The 16,764-nt window shown below is 52.5% G+C and overlaps 1 protein-coding gene across 2 annotated transcripts; it reads right to left on the bottom strand.

The window, feature by feature from the left end:
• Positions 1 to 321: 321 nt before the first annotated feature.
• SIDT2 (SID1 transmembrane family, member 2) lies at positions 322 to 16,209 on the bottom strand. 2 transcript variants are annotated; one of them, XM_006833854.1, is made up of 27 exons: positions 15,570 to 15,752; positions 13,275 to 13,396; positions 12,808 to 12,972; positions 12,678 to 12,723; positions 12,207 to 12,308; positions 12,012 to 12,095; positions 10,671 to 10,770; positions 10,423 to 10,488; positions 9,079 to 9,172; positions 8,671 to 8,723; positions 7,856 to 7,927; positions 7,665 to 7,730; positions 7,410 to 7,472; positions 6,476 to 6,594; positions 6,017 to 6,090; positions 5,853 to 5,919; positions 5,246 to 5,319; positions 4,994 to 5,117; positions 4,730 to 4,847; positions 4,126 to 4,262; positions 3,847 to 3,955; positions 3,573 to 3,649; positions 3,342 to 3,388; positions 2,952 to 3,057; positions 2,254 to 2,364; positions 925 to 1,038; positions 761 to 823 (listed from the first exon to the last, which is right to left on the bottom strand). In XM_006833854.1, the coding sequence occupies exons 1-27, from the start codon at positions 15,750 to 15,752 to the stop codon at positions 761 to 763; spliced, it is 2,556 nt and encodes an 851-aa protein (XP_006833917.1). The 2 variants fall into 2 exon arrangements, with proteins under 2 accessions (XP_006833918.1, XP_006833917.1); XM_006833855.1 differs by lacking the exon at positions 7,410 to 7,472 and having other exon boundaries at positions 322 to 823; positions 15,570 to 16,209.
• Positions 16,210 to 16,764: the final 555 nt, after the last annotated feature.

Here is a 16,764-nt window from a genome sequence, read left to right as displayed (position 1 = left end):
TGAAAGGGCCCCAGCTGGGGCTTGGCAGGACTAAGGGTCTGGAAAGAAAGGAAGGGAAAAGGGAGTTACTTTTCCTTCCAATCCTGGTGCCAGCATCAGCCTGGGGACCCAATGGGATAGGGAGATGACCTCTGAGACACAGGCTGACCCGCACTGCTAAAGAGCCAGCCCCTAAGCAAAGACCAGAGAGGCTGCCTCAGACCTCACAGGCCTTAGCACCAAAAGCGCCAGGCACCAGCTGGCCTGCCCTGTATCCCACATCACCACCCATCCTTGCTGACTGTAGTGGGCAGTGATGGCAGCCAGGTACAGCCCCTGGCTCAGGACAAAGAACCAGACCGCAGGCTAGGGTTCTGGACTGGGAGTCTGGGAGGAAGAAAGGGCTTAGGGTTCTAGGCTGAAGGGGAGGGGATGGACGGGCAGAATGCAAGGCATGAAATGGGGAGGGTAACTTTCCCTCCTTCCTCCTACAGAGAGACAAACGGAGAGCCAACCTGTGCACGGCCCCAACACTGAGAAGAAAGCAGCAATTTGGCCATTGTCTGGGATTTCAGGGGAGTAGGCCTCCTCCCTGGCAGAGGGCAAGGCTCAAGGCCATCCCTGTGGCTATTCCGGACCAGGCCTGGGCTGGCTCCCACTGTCTTGCCCACATCCAGCACTGGGCAGCAAGGCTGAGACTCACAGCCCCAGCTCTACGGGACCAGTGAGGCAGAGGAGGAGCTCAGGGCCCCATGAGGTGACGTAAGGGGCCCAGCTCGCGCTAGAAGACGTAGATCTTGTCCCGCTGCACAGTGTCCAGGTCATCGTCCAGTGTCAGCAACACCTGGTGGGGACGGGCGGGGAACGGTGGATCAAACACAGGAAAGGGGTAACCTCCAACTTTCACTCCACCCTCCTCGCTTGGGGCAGAATTCGCTCCCATACCAAGAAAGACCCAAACATGGCGATGGAAGACAGAAAGTGCCAGATGTCATGGTCATCGAAGAAGTCCAGGAGAATGCAGTCTCGGTTGTGCTCCCGGGACTCTGCAGGGGTTTTCTGGGGAGGAACAGAGAGCTACCTGCAGCTAAGTTCTGGGAGAGCGGTAGGCAGCTCTACCTCCCACTGCAATCCAAGGCACTTTCTGTTCCCAGTCCCTGATTGGAAAGTCCCTTACTCTCTTCAGACTGGTCTGTCTCCACGTCTCCCACAGCCAAGAAACGGCCTTCGGTTACTAATTACTCTCTGAGAAGGCAGGCCTCTGCCCGTTCTTCTTTCTTTCATTCTTATTTTCCTTCGTTCTGATTTTTATTTTCTTTAAAAGCAGAAGGCAGTGGCTGCTTATGTTGCTACGTTAAGTGCGTTGGCTGTCCAGTGCTTGTGTTACAGAGCCACTGTGCCCCCGTGACGGCCTTTAGAAACCTCCAACTTGGGGATGTGAAAAGGCCCCCAGAGCTTCCTCACTCACTTCCTGCCTTGGCTCTACCCTTGGTCTACCCAGTCCCACAGAGCAATTCCAGGTTCTTTTTTATTTTTCCCTCCAAAGCACTATGGTCAAGTCTTACCTCTGTTCAAGAATGATGGTGGCCATGAGCTGTGGGCTGTGACCTGTGGCCCTCAGGGTCCTCCACGCTCTGTCTGTAACCTCTACCCAACATTTGCTGCAATTCTACTCTGTGTTGACGGCACTTAATAATTACTCAAGCCACAGCATCTCCTGGTAACAGGGTCTTTCCATTACCTATCACCTTATGGCCAAGAGCATGCCCACCTCTTCCAGCAAGCCTTTCTGGACCTCACAGCTCAGAGAGTCTCCATCCTTCGACCTCTGTACAAGCTCACTGGCACACCTTACCTGGATCCTTCATTTCAAGTAGCATATTGTAAACAGCAAGACAAGAACTAACAGTCTCTCTCTTGAATTAGATTCGAAGTACCTCAAAGGAACAAATCTTATCAGACTTAGTTCTGCTCTCAGAATGAAAGCCTGATGCAACAGTGATAGGTGCCCTATGTGCCTGAGGAGAGGGGGGACATCTTCAACTTCAAAACCAGTTGTCTGCCAACCTCAGGCCAGTTACTTGGCCTCTCTGAGCCTCAGTTGCCTCCTAAGTAAAACAGGGATGCTGCTGTGATGAAGGGTTAGGGTGAAGGAGAAGCAGCTGGGACAGGAGGTATTCACACACAACCATGAAAAAGAGGACCTACCATTCATTGGCTCACAGTGAGTCTGTGGGTGACACACCCCACTTTCTAAGCAGGATGCCTACTCACCTGCCAGGTGCTGAGTCCCTGGAAGAAGAAGAAAAGTGCGAAGCCCCAGACCACAGAGGTACAGACGATGCAGAGCAGGGGGATGAGCTTGATTCTCTCCCCACTCCGTAGCTTGGGAGGGGGTGGGGGGGTAGGAAAAGTGTGAGGACCAGGCCTTGCCTACTCCATTGCCCAACCTTTCCTGGCACCCTCCCCAGCTCTCAGCAGCACTCCTACCAGAAATCTTGTTGAATTCCTATCATCACCTCACACACAGCCACAGAGTTCAGCTTGTCCCCCTGCTAGCACCCTGTGTCCTGGCTCCTGAGATCCACCCAGGTCCTCTCACATTGGATGGCATGTGTATCCTGGGAGGCAGTGGCCTTAGAGGCCCAAGCTCACTACAGATTAAGTGAGCTCAACCTCCTCTCAACTCTCTCTTAACGGGGGCCTTACCATCTGTTACCTGAAAAGCTACCAGTTCCATGGGCCATTCTAAGAACATGGTAAAGACTCAGTTAATGGCGTTTATGATGTAGTTGCCCAAGGGTATAGGCATTGGCTATACCCTCTCTCCTCCTCAAAACCCACTGGGATCAACAGATGGACAAAAGACAGACACATAGACAAATGGCCCTCTTTCTCAGTGCTGCCCCGAGCAAGGCCCTACCCATCTCCCTCCATAAACAACAGGGCAGGCTCACCCATCCCCCACTCACCTTCATGATAATGTAGAAGGCAAAGTAAAGAAGCAGGTTACAGATGCCAATGGCCAACAAGTAGGAGGCAAAGTCATTGGGGCGCACAATGAGCCCATAGGCAGCTCTGTCAAGAGGGAAGACAGGCTGGTGAAGCAGAGAGGGTCAGGAGCAAGAAAAGGGCTCCCCCTCACCTCAACCCTCACCATGGTTATTCTGATGTGGGGCTAGATCTGGAAACCCACAGAAAATTCTAGAACTCCAGATACCCCACGCCCCACCTCTCTCTTCAATCTCTATTTCCCTCTCAGGCCCCAAACTCAGAAGCTGTCCCTGGCCCCCAAGGCAGGCATCAGCTGGCCAGGATCCCAACTGCCTGCCCAGGATATCCCAGACAATGGCCAGACTCACAGCGACCAGTTGATAATGTTGCCCATAACCAGCAGCACCATGCGGTCCTGGAGGGAAGCAGAGACACGGGTACTGAGAGAGGGGAGGGCTGCAGGGAGGGGGAGAGAGAGGGAAAGAAGTGGGAGAAGGCCCAAGTCAGCTGGTCTCCACCCCGGCCCTGGACTCTCAGCTGTGCCTCCCCACTGCCCACAGCAGATGCAAGAGGAAGGGGCTGGGGAGCTGGGGAGGTACCACGTAGAGGGGTCCACTGCACTGTCGTATGCAGTCTGTGTAGAGCACGTGCAGGATGCGGCGGCAGATGCCGGAGTCTGCAGGGAGAAGGGAATGGCGCTGAAAGGCGCATACTGCCCTTCCTCCCAGGTCCTTTACCCTAGGTTGGGGCCTTCAGGGTCATTCCTCACCCAGTAATCCCTTCAGGGACACTAGAGTCTGAAACCCTCATCCCATGGAACCTCCAGGCCTCCCTCCTTCCCTCCCTCCTATCCCACTCTGCCCATGCCCTCACCCAACTTCCAGCGGCCCATGTAATAGAGCTGTATGCTGAGCAGCAGGGTGGCAATGATGTGAATGACAGAGAAGATGATCCAGAATGCTGTGTTCCCTTTGCCAAAGACCTGTCAGGAGGTCCCCAAGGGTGGGGGTGAGGAGGCTTTTCATCCACAAGAGCAAAAGTGTTTGCTGGGTCTGGCTGGGACCTTCAGGGGGACCCAGGGAAGGGTGGGAGGTGGAGAGGGTGGGTGGGTGGAGTAGGGAGCCAAGGGACCAGAGCAGGCTAGACCCTCACCACGCCCAGCACAGAGAAGAAGATGACGATGGCCAAGCAGGCGTAGGCACTGTAGGCACTGGCGTTGATGTCCGGGTGTCGCTTCTGGTAGAGTTTCAGCATGCAGAGTCCAGCGATCATGTACATGAATGACGTGTCTGCGGGCAGAACATGGATGGGAGCTAAGAAACCTCTCCCAAGCCTCAGTACAGAAACCCCAGCCCAAATCACTACAGCAGGAAGGGGCGCCCTGATACCCCAGGCCCCAGCCTCCCACACTAGTGCTGTCCCTGCCAGGCCACACGGCGACCCCACTGGCCACACAGATCTGACTTCCCCACTGAAGAACAAATACAAGCTGGGAGAACTCAGTGTTGAGGAGTATGTGCCTACTATACTGAACTAATTCTCTTATTCTTTTCTGTACTTGCTTATGCCTGGTATGTAGGGAACACTCAATGTATGAACAACACAGCACCTGGTGCTTCTTTTCTGGATATATGCTGAGAGATGGGTGCACATAGGCACCCCAACTGAGTCTAGACACTCCCGTAGGCAATGGGGAGGTGATGGAAGATTGAGGTCGGTGTGTTGAGTGGGCTGAGGAGAGGGAGTTCTTACTCACCAAACTGGAAATTGGTATAGTTGGGGCAGACATGATAGCAGGCGCTGAGCAGCCCCTCCATCATCAGGGCTGTACCCATGGCATAGAACAGGCCAAAGTGTTTGGGGATCCCACATTCCTGTTGTGGAGAAGGGAAATAGGGAAGGATCCAAAAGAGGAAGCCCCCAAGACAGGAGTAGAGAAGTAGATGGAATGGGCTCTTGGAGCTGAGGTCATAGTGGGCTGGCGAGCAACGGGGGCAGGCAGGTGGGGCTGTTCCCTCACCAGGGCGCAGAGGTCATTGCGCAGCAGAGCCCGGTTGTGGTTGATCTCCCGCTGTAGGATGATGAGCAGGAAGAGCAGGCCCAGCAGGATGTACCCCAGGTTGCTAAGAATGTTGTTGAAGGCGCTAGAAGGGGCACCACAAGGCACACTGCCTGGGTCTCAGACCTTGGCCTCTCCCCCAGCCAGAGCTCCAACTCCCTGCCCTAATCCACCCTTTGCTGGGGGGAAGGGGCCTGCCAACACTGTTCCCACCTGAGGTTGCCCAGCGGGTGAGCACAGAGGAAGTTGTAGTAGCAGATGTCCTGATTCCCTGTGACATTCACCACCTGCAGCAGGGGACACTGGTGTTACAGGCTGAGCTAAGCAGGAGCCAGGCCCTGGCCACTCCAGCCATTAGACAAAGAACATGAAGTGCATTGTGCCCAGCAGGTATGCTCAAGTTCCTTTTGAAAAACAGAGAGGTGAGGGCTCAGCCACTGTCCCCGGTGACTACATGGAGCTGAAACCCCTGAGGCCTAGGGCTCTTGGCTCAGAAGATATAAAAAATGGAAGGGAAACCAACATGTGGTTTCATCAGCCCTCCCCACAGCCAGCCAGGGAATGTGATTTCAGTGGTCTTGTGCCTCCCCAGTAGTGCAGAGGAAGATACGGAAGCTCAGAGAAGTTCCATGATTTGCCCCAGGTCACCCAGCTGGTATGGCAGTGGGGATTTGAAAACACGTCCTGTCCTGTGACTCTGAGCCCATAGCTCTTTTGAGTCTCAGGCTGGTGGCAGGCAGTGTGGAGTCTGCTCTCTGCATTGATGACCCAGACAAGTGAAGAGGAACCTGCAGCTGTGCGGGGTGCTCAGACCGCTCACCGTCTGGTAGGTGATCACCAGCTGCACCACAGGAAGAGCATAGAAAACAGCGATGGTGGCAATGTTCCTGAAGGGTGGGAAGGCAGTGATGAGGCGAGCAGGACCCAGGAAGTTGCCACACACCCTGCCAGTAACAGGAACCCCACGCTGCTGGGCTCACTCACCAAAAGTAAATCTGGTATTTTTTCCGCAGAACACGTTTGTCTTTGCGTGCCAGGTCAGCCACATAGAGGTATTGCTGAGGAGAAGCTGGAGTGAGCCCCACTTAGCCACCCTCTAAGACAAGCCACACTTAAGACAACAGTCTCATCGTTCTCCCAGGGAATGGCTACTGGGTTTGCACTGCCAACTTAAAGGATAGCAGCCCAGGCTCCTTCACCCAGGTTAGAGGTGGACAAAAGGGCCCACCCTCACACAGGCTGAGTTCTAGGCCATCCCACCGTGGCAAATCATTAGACCAAGAATTGGCCAATCAGTTCAGAGGGTCATGGAGGTGAGCCAGTTCCCTCTAGAATGGATCTTGGCCCAGTTGCTTCCCAGAAAACCACCCCACGGGAGCTCCACTGGGGGCCACATGAAGATTCTCCCTTCCTTGGGAAACCCCCGGCCGCAGTGTGTGGGACCTTAGTGCGAATGACATTCTTGTCAGATTCAATGTCGGTCAGCGTGTCATAGTCATCCTCTTCCACTGAGCTCATGGAGTCCAGCCGTGGTCGAGTGCCCACTGGGTCAAGGGAGCGATCTACCAAGGGCAGGAAGTAGGGGACTTGGCCTCAATGGGCACAGTAACCCTAGGCCTGTCCCTCCCAGCCCCACCCCCACCCCACCCCAACTGAAGCAATTGTCAGAATTACTAGGCAGTGGGGAAGAGGCAAATTGTGAGCCAGGGCTTAGAGCGGGGGCGGATGTGGGCTCAGCCCTCGAGGCAAGATCAGATGCTCACTCCGAAGTCTGTGTGGGGCACAAGGGTGGGCACTGCAAAGAGGTCACCAAACAGGAACCTCTCTAGCTTTGCTCCAGTCCTTGTTCCTCTCACTGAGCTAGATCTTCCCAGACCGGGACATTAAGCAGACCACAGACCCCAGCAAAAGGACTAAGATGGGCAGAAGTCATGCCGATTAAAAGGTGCCAAGCCCTGCAAATTCTGAGAAGACACTGTCTCGGCCCCCACAGGAGTGCAGGCAAGGATAGAAGGCTGCCTCTGGGAAGGGCACCCTCTCCTTTATCCTAGTTTCTTCTAGCACCTTCAGAAGCATCTTCCTGAGACCTTGTCTGGTCAAAGCCCCCATGAGGTCAGGGAGTCAGGGTGCTGGGAACAAGAGCATCTGAGAACACCTGGCCTGAATGACTGGCCCAAGCAGTAGCTAGGGTAGGACATTAGCTCTCGAGTCCCAGGGGCCAGTGCCTGCCTATCTCAGAAGACACAGAGCCAGCAATTATTGGCAATAGATGGGGGAGCCATGCACAAAGCATCTTTCAGGCTAACCGGCTCTGGCCGGTCAGCTGCCCTGGCAGAGCTGATTGGCCAAGCAGCCCCACCCCCTCCCCCACATCTACCCATGGCAATGCACAGCTGCCGCATCTGGCCAGAGGGGAGGCGCCGCTTGAACTGGTCGTGTCCTTCAAAGGAAAGGGAAAGTTACAGGGAATCTGGGGCCAAGGAGGAAGGGAGGAGAAGGGCAGGGAGACCAGCAGGTTCTTCCTTAAGAGGTTCCAGCATCTGGCAGAAGAGGCAACCGCCCACCATCACTTTGCACCCAGCCAACACCAGCCCTGCACCAGCACAGCCCATGGCCCGGTGTGGACCCTCACCAGGGTAACTGTAGGAGAGGTCCCCGGCGCTGTCAACCAAACCATCGGTGGATCCAGAACAGTTTTCTACAGGGAACGGTCAAGTGGTGAACAGAGAAGGGGATGTTAGATCTCTGAGCAGCAGCAGAGGTGGCCGCCCAAGCAGGCCAGGTTGTGAGTGGGCAATGACAACTTCTGGCTTTGCTACGTACCAAAGGAGCCATAGTTGTAACCCTCATATGGGGAGCTGCCAGGGAAGGCGTCAGCCAGGATCCGAGGGTGACCTGTAATGAGAAATCAAGGTACGTTTAGTCTTGAAAGAAGAGAGAGACCCAGAGCCAGAGAAAAGAAAAAGAAAGAATCCAGAGCAGACTGACTCAGAGGGGCTATGGCAGCAGCAATGGATAAGCACCTATCCTGGTAAACTAACCTTGTTCCCACCATGACCTACCCACCCTCCTGTGTGTTCTCCCAAGGGAAAAAAATCACCACCCTATGGATTCCTTCAAGAGAGAAGACGGTCAAGGAATGGACTCATCTCTCATATCAGCAGCAAAGACAGACAACACCTAGTCTGCCCATATCCCAGCCAGGTACCCACCCCTTTCACTTCACTGTCCTCCCCCACCTTTGGACTCTGGCTCTTCTGTCCAATAGCATCTGGGGCTTACCAAGGAGAGAAGCTGAGAGAGAAGGTCCCAAGCAGGAGGAAAGATAGAGAGAGAAGGAGAATGGGAAGAAAGAAAAAGGATACGAGATTAATAAATCTAGATTCTGTGAACCACACTGTCAAAGGCAGACAGACAATGAGCTGGACAGAGAGACAGAATTAAGGGGCGGCCTTGAAGTTGTGCATGTTGGGGAGGGATGAGCACAATATCCCAGGCTTAATTCCATTTCACTCCCAGCTGAATAGCCCAGAAGCCCCCAGTCCCTTCTGCCATAGTTTCTGAGGCAAACATCCACCCGTTTCACCTCCAGAATACAATGCAAACCCTGACATCCCAGCCAAGCCCCCAGGAGGTACCACTTTCTGGGCAGGCTCGGTCCATGGCCACTAGCAGGGTCTTCTTCTTCTGCCTGCGGGGATAGAATCCTGAGGCTAGTCAGGTGGGACATGACCAGTGTCTTTATACTGGGGTGACTTTCCTTCACCCCACCCCTCCTGACTCCAGTAACTCTTTCTTCTATCTATGATCCCAGAGTCCCTTCCAGGCTTTTGACCAAACTGGGGTCACTCTCTACATGGGAAAATGGTTAAGGAGAAGCAGCAGTTTCCAGAAGAGGGGAACATGGACCACAGATCCTAATAGAGACCGTGTTTGCTGTGCTCACACTAGTCTGTGGATGGCACAGAAGATCATTCTGGGCCAGGTCAGGCCCTATAACATCCATTCCTGACTAGAATAGGGTGGGCCCAGCCAGCTCTGCTTACCTCCAGTTCTCCCAACAGGCCAGGAGGATGGTCAGCAGGTAGAAGGAGAGAAATATGCCCAGGCAGAAGAGCATACCACCAACATAGGCCTCAGCTGCAGGGAGGGAAGCAGGAAGAGAAACACATCAATACCTTCCAAGGCTGCCCATGGTACCCCAGGCCTTTCATGACCTGGATTCTCTCCCCTCATACATAATGACCCAGCTTGCCTGAACAACCACTTGTTGTTTAGTACCATCAAGTCGGTTCTGACTCATAGCGTTTTTGAGGAGCAGCTGGTAGGTAGATTTGAATGGCCAGCCTTGCAGTTCAATCTAAGCTTGCCATCCAGTGCTTTTCCTACAGTGCCAAACCAGGACTTCATTAAAGTCCCCAAACACATCAAACTTTAATGTGATTCCAGTCTTTGCTCATATTGCTTCTTTCACTAGAATATTATTATTATTATACTTTTCATCATGGTGAAATATATACTAGGAGGCTTCAAAAAGTTCCTGGAAAAATGGAATGACGGGGTAATGAAAATTTCCCACCAACTTTTTGAAGCCCCCTCACATAATGAAACGTTTGTCATTCTAACAATTTTTATGTGCACAATTCAGCGACACTCATTTCACTTCCCCATGTTGTATACTATTTATTATCCATTTCTAAAACTTAGAACATTCTCCTCTGCTTCTCAATAGCCCCATCTTGAATTAGCCTTCCAAATACAGCTCCTCTAGGAACCCTTTTGGCCCCTTCACACTTTCTCATAGTGCCCTGCTCTTCATCACAGTTCCCAACACTTTGCATAGCAATAGCTTTCTCCTTTATCTGTCTGGCCCACTAGATTGGGAGCTCCCTAAGCTCTGTGGCCTTAGCCCAGCACCCTGGTACACAGAGGTGCTCAACAAATATTTGCTGAATAAATACCCCATACAGAAGAAACTTCTCTCTCCTCCCATCACAATCCCTTATATTTTACTTTATATTTTCCAGTTTACCAAGGGCCCCATTCCATCATTCAGCAAATATTTATTGAGCACTGGCTTGAGGTCATTCTGTACTAAAACCTCACAACTAGGTGAGAGCAATGGAACTGATCTTCTTGCTGTTATAGAGAAGAGACATGGAAGCTGAGGCGCATGGAGACTGCACTAAGGGACAGAGAGAGAAGCAGCTCTCTCTCTTTTGGGGTCATGCATCTCCTGGCCCTCCTCATCTTGTAGCCTGACCTTTCCTACTGCCTCAGCCTGCTTGAGGAGGTCCTCATCACCCTTCCCATTCACAGAACACCCTATACCCTAGGTCTAAAGGAAGAGCCAGAGGCCTGCTCATCCCCACTCAGCCACCCACACTCACATGTGACTGCTTGAGATACCAGAACTGACAGGGTTTTCTGGCGGTGCCCTTGATCAACCGGTTCATCTAGAAGTAAAATGTCAAACTGGTAAAGAAGTTGCTGTCTGAAGATTGGCTACAGCTGGTGGGACCAGACCCAGGAGAGCCTGGGGCCAACAAGCTTGCATCCATCAGGCCCACCAACCAGTGACACAGGCTCCTCGAACTCTCAGAAAGGGACCAAGCCAGCCCTAGGGCAAAAAGCATACCTTCTACAAAGGGGTAGAAAGGCAAGGAGCCCCCACAGGCCTGGTCTTCAGTCTTCACCACCACTACCACATAAAAGCTGTTGCTGGGGAAGTCTTTACGCTGCAGGAGAATGATGATGGTCATTAGCAACATCGTCATCACCATCCTTTCCTGAATATTTGTTTTTTTTGGGCCAGATAACATGCCAATCTCTTTACATATATTATTTTAGTTACCTGTCCTATAAGTACTATAAGAAGCTCTGGTAGCGTAGTGATTACGAATTGGGCTGCGAACCTCAAAGTCATCAGTTCAAAACTACCAACTGTTCCACGGGAGAAAGATGAGGCTTTCTGCTCCCGTAAAGATTTACAGCCTCAGAAACCCTGTACAGGGTCGCTATGGGTCGGACCTGACTCCACGGCACACAACCGCCATAAATACTATATGGAGTCATGGTGTGGCACTGTAGGTTAATGCAATGGACTGTAAAGTCCGTTTGACCACAAGGTCGGCAGTTCAAGCTCACCAGCTGCTCCTTGGAAACCACATACAGGGTTGCTGTGGGTCGGAACCGACTTGACAGCATTTAACAATAACAATAAGTATTATTATCATCTCTGGTGATAGGTTCAGAGAAGTTACCTTCAGGTCACAATGCTAGTAAGTGGGGCAGCCAGGGTCAAACCCAGTTTATCCAGTTCCAGAGCCCAAACCTTGAGCCCACACGTCTGTCTCACCTAGAGACACACAGGTTGTGGAACTCATAAGCTGGTCTGATTTCAGGCTGGGCAGCAAAAGCCGAAATGCCCCATCTCCTCCCCCAGTTACACAGCCTGATGCTGTCAGGTTAACAAGTGCCTCCCTGTCACCAGTACAGGTTTACACCACCACCACAGGGAGCCAACACGGCCTTTACTCTCCTCACTACCACTATAATGAATGAAGTAATGTGACAGCCTTTCTTTTGCCAGTCACCCAAGGGTGATTATGGCTCAATTCCCAGAGATTTCCCAGACTCCAGTTCACAGGGACTTGAGCACGAAGAGTCAAGTCTTGTGGGCAAGAAAGGACCCAAATTCCAAACCCAATCCACTGCCATCAAGCCCATTCCAACACTTAATGACCCCAAAGGACAGAGCAGAACTGCTCCTTAGGGTTTTTGAGATGAACTCTTTACAGGAACAGATAGCTGCATTCTTCTCCCGTTGAGTGGCTGCTGGGCTAGCTGATCTTGTTGTTAACAGCCCAGCGCTGAACACCCTGTACCACCATGGCTCCGTAAGGAAGAACAGGGCAGAGGAAAAGGAGCAAGGCTTCCAAAAGCTAGACATCTTCCAAAGGACACAGGTATCTCCTACCTGCACAGTGATGGCCGCCTTCTTGGTCATCGTCTGGTACATGCCGATGAAGGCCACGTTGTTGTCCAAGTCATAGACGGGGCACTACAGAGGGAAGAGGGAAGAGGCAGATGGACAGGGGTTTGCTTGTCCCCTGGGTCTTCGCATCCCTGCTACCTACAAGTGGAGAGGAGAGTACAAGGCCAGGCATCTTACCAGGACATCCTGAATGGAGATGACCGAGCAGGGGAAGGCCTTGTTGGAGGTCACCTTGACAATCACAGAGTCTACACCCTCAGGGAACTCATACTTAAAGTACTAAAGGCAAAAACAGGAAGCAGGAGGAGAGCACAATTCCTGAGTTTACTCTGTGGTCTGACAGAAGGGAGTAGCTTTCCATTAAAGCCAGGACCCAGATTTCTCCCACGGTGGGGCAGTGGTGGCTCTCTGGGGAGAAAAGCCCTATTTTCTATATGCTGTTCGGGGCAATCAGAACAGTGTTGGAGAGGCAGACCCCACGTCTCTGCACTGTCCCTTAATAACTTAGGGCCAGAACCCCTGTTTCCAGAGAGGCTCTCCAAAGAAAGTACAGCCAACTCCAAAGTCCCACCAAATACCACTGACTCCTCCCACGTCCTGTCCAATCTTCTAATCTCCTCATGAGGGGTAATTGACAGGGAATTTTACCTGGGGCTGAGCTGCTGTGGTATTGAAGCTAAAATGCTCCCCAGTCCTGCAGGACAGAGATGAGACCCCCACAGTCACTCTCAGAGCTTGGAAAGGCCTATCCCCGGGCCCCTTGCTCTTCCCTGCAAACCTGAGCACAAAGTCGTCGATGCGGCTGACCCGGAGCTGGTATGTGGTGTTGACCGGTGACAGGGTAGACACATCCACATAGAAAAACTGGACCTCGGATTCATTCTTAGTGGGGGGTTGACACAGGGTTCGTTCCACCTTCTGGTAGAGGTACTTGCGCTGAAATCTATGGCCCGAAGCAGAGAGTTAGGTAGGACATGACTACTGCCCCAACCAGTGGGTCGCTTTAGGGAGCAAGGCCCCAATTCCTCCAATCTGGTCTCCACCATACTGCTATTTCTACCCACACTGGGGTAATGACCTTCAGCCTGGCTGACATGGCCCTCATGCCATCGACCAGCCTCTTAGTTCAGGGAATGGAGATGAGAAATGTAAGGGAGTTCCTGGGTGGTCTGAAGCCCTGAGTAAGATTCTGGGCAAGGCCAGAACTATGACATGCCCCATTCCTGATCCCTGGGTCCTACTCACAGCCCTCGCAGGATTAGGGGCACCTGGAAGGACACCACAGCCTCCTTCTGGCGGACCACGAACAGCAAAGGAGCCCCCTTCTGCTTGTTCTCCACATTCACAGATACACGGACGCCCTCCGTCTGCGAAGTAACATGGAATGACACTCAATCAAGCTGTGGTGACTGAATCTCTGCCACCTAGACATATGGCTTCAGTGATCTCAAGTCCTGCCTTCCCATGCCAACCTTGCTCTTGCTCCATCTTCTACCAGAGTAACTCCCAGTTTGCAAGATGCTTAAGAGGAGGGGCCCGCTCCTGGGTGGCAGGCTTGTGCAGAGCCTAGCTTCCCAACAGGAAACCACTTGAGTCTTTGCGAGTCACAGGGATGCCCTGTTCCTACCTGTGTGGAAGGGGATTCACACGTCTGCACACTCACATGTATGCACACATGTAAAGACACATGAATGGATATACAAGAGCAAGAAGTGTTCTTCAACCTTTGTGAGCTAGGGCATCAGTAGAAAGTTACAACTATTCTCAGGGCCAGAGCCTGGCAGTGATGAAAGGCAAGAAAACCAATTTGTACCCCTGTTATTGTTAAGTGCCATTTGAGTCAGTTCTGATTCAAAGTGACCCTATATAGGGTTTCCAAAGAACAGCTGGTGGGTATGAACAGCCAACCTCATTGTTAGCAGCCCAGTGCTACAGCGCCACACCAGGAGTCCAATTTGTACCCCTAACTCTGGCCAATGGATATGGAGCCATCACTTCACATTGCTGATGCTCAATTTCCCTTCGTCACTGAAGCTATGGAGGAGAAGACTGGGAAGCTGTATAGGGCAGAGGGACTAAAGAGAAAAATAAAACCAAAGAATTCCTACAAACATTCATTAATGGGCTGCTAGAACACAAGCCCTAGGGGCCACCGCTGTCCGAGTGCTTCTGGTGGTGGTGATTATGGGCTGTGGGATGGGTTCCAACTCATAGTGACCCTGTATAAGGTTTACGGAGCAGAAAGCTTCATCTCTCTCCTGTGGAATAGCTGGTAGTTTTGAACTGCTGACTGTGAGATTAGCAGCCCGACTCGTAACCACTGTGCTACCAGAGCTCCTTCCAAGTGCTTCTAGAGATAGGAAAGATGGAAGAAGGAACTATATACAGGTGACAGAAAAGGTGCAGGAGTTGATCAAACGCCTAAGAATCAAACACTGAAGGCAGATCCTTGCCTGTCATAGAAACCACGTCCCTCTCCATCTTGGAAAAAATAAAAAGATTCCCAGTAAAACCAGGCAATGGGGAGCAAGAGGAACAGAGACAGTAAGAGCAAATAAATGAAACTGTTGGTTCCCTGGAGAGAAGATTGTGCAGTCAATCCTATAGCCAGGCTACAAGAATTCCCCTAAATTTTCGCTCTGCCAGGCTCTATGCTTTACACCTGGCTATGCCCATGTTCTGGTATGGCGCTGTGGGTTAATGCGCCAGACTGCAAAGATGTTTGAACTGTAAGGTCTGAGGTTCAAGCTCACCAACAAATCCTCAGAAATCCTATACTGGGTCGCTATGGGTCGGAATGGCACTTAACAACAACAACAATGACCCTGTCCAGCTCAGGGGCTTATGGCTGGGGAAGAAATGAAAGAAAAGACTAAGTAAGAAGGAATCTCCCCAGTGGACAAACTGCCTCTTTCTTCTCACACAACTTGCAGTTAGCTTTATCTGGGCCACCCTCACTCATAAGACCAGGGGCTCTCTGAGGCAGGAGGAGAGCCAGGAAGTTTCCAGCACTTAAAGGAGGAGCCTGGAAGTTCTGTCTTCATCTCCCTGGGGAGTCTGGGCTCTAACTTGTCTGGGCAGAGTTGGTTACAACCTTTCAGTTCCGGGCCAGTCCCACTCCTGACATCCACCCCCGGGTTTGTTTGGGGTTTTTTGGCCCAAGTCCAGCTACAGCAACTTGCCCTTCATTCAGCCAGAGCTCAGTTAAGTTCTGGGTGTTGGGAAAGTTGAGTAAGGGGCAGGCCGTCCTGTTCAGACCGCATCAGGTGGATGGATCAAGGAAGGGGGCCAAGAGCTAAGGTTTGAAGAGAAGATGGAAATGACATAACTTCCGAAACCGTCCAGTTTGAGCTTCAGAGAAAGAGCAGTGGTAATCGAAGAATAAGGTCGGGTCAGGAGGCTCCACCGTGATTCCATCAAGTCGTAAACCCAGCGGGGCAGCTAGTTCCTGGGGCCTCCTAAAAGAAGGTGGCAGAATTGCCCAGCCCTTGCCTGCTGGTCCACTCACCAGCTGCCTTCCAGCCGGGCCCCAACACTCACCCGGTTGCGGGTCACAGTATGGTTGAAAGTGTAGATGTTGAGCAGCTCGCTGTTGACCTCGTCTATGTAGGTGCGCTCAAACTCTGCGTCTATCTGAGAGACGTTCTTGGGCCCCAAAACCCCCAGATGGTTCTCGACCGCGGCCACGAAGAGCACCAAAAAGGGCAAGCCCAGAGCGAACATGGCCCCGGCAGGGCGGCAGTGGCGGCGGCGGCGACAGGCTACTGGACACCTCCGAGACGGATTACGGCTCGGGCCGCAGCTTCCAGCATCTCACTCGGACCAGAACTTTAACCCCGGCCTGAGATTAGGAAACATCCCCACCCTGAAGCCACCGAGGCGCTCCCAGGGGTCCCGCAGAAGAGGGGGTGACGGGGAGGAGGCGAGGGCGGGGAACGGACCTCTGGAAGGGATCCCAGCTCGCGAGGGGCTGAGCTCGGCCCAGAGACCCTGCGGCCCCAGCCCTGGGCCGGGAGAGTGAGAGCCAGCTGGTTGCTGGGAGCCCTGAGACGCCAAGGGCCGGGGAGGGACTAAGAGTCTGAGGGTGAGGGGCGTGATAGGTGGTAACGACCGCGCGCCGAGCGGGACTGCGAGTTTTCCGGGGTGCTGGCCCTTTAAGGGCGGGCGGACGCAGCGGCCCCAGCGTTCAGAACTCCTGAAAGTGAGCTGCGCCGCCGGGCGGTAAACAGCGTGGCAACTAGTCCGCCCACTGACGTCAGGGGAAACTGACATAGATTTAAAGGGCCAGGTCCCGGATTTGACCTTAAAGGGGCCGTAGCCATTCTAGTTGAATGGGAAAGTCGAGGATGCTCTCTCTTACTCTCTTTCATTATCTTGTCGGTCCTTGGAAGCTCACATTGGAATAGCTGACTGTTTCTATATAGGATATCCAAGTGTTTAGTTCTTGTTTACAAATTCTTCTCTTCACAAACAGTGATACCCCGAACCCGTTATGGACTGGGGGTGGGTGATGTTAATGAAAACGGTGGATACACTGACATCCTTTATTCCCTGTCTATATGTATACATATTTTTCTTTTCCTCCGGTGTATATTTATAACTTTCAAATTAGAAAACACGATGGTCTGCGGGTGGAGAAGTTGGGGCAGAAGACAACTGCGAGCGTTCTCACATCTTCTCCACAGCTTCTTAGGCCTTCCAAGCTTGCAGGGTTTTTTATCCTCATCTTTAGAGA

This window comes from Chrysochloris asiatica, unplaced genomic scaffold (assembly GCF_000296735.1).
Source record: "Chrysochloris asiatica unplaced genomic scaffold, ChrAsi1.0 scaffold00008, whole genome shotgun sequence".
Classification (NCBI taxonomy): Eukaryota; Metazoa; Chordata; class Mammalia; order Afrosoricida; family Chrysochloridae; genus Chrysochloris; species Chrysochloris asiatica.
Note: the sequence above shows the minus strand (reverse complement) of the source record. Positions and strands in the feature narration are given on the sequence as shown.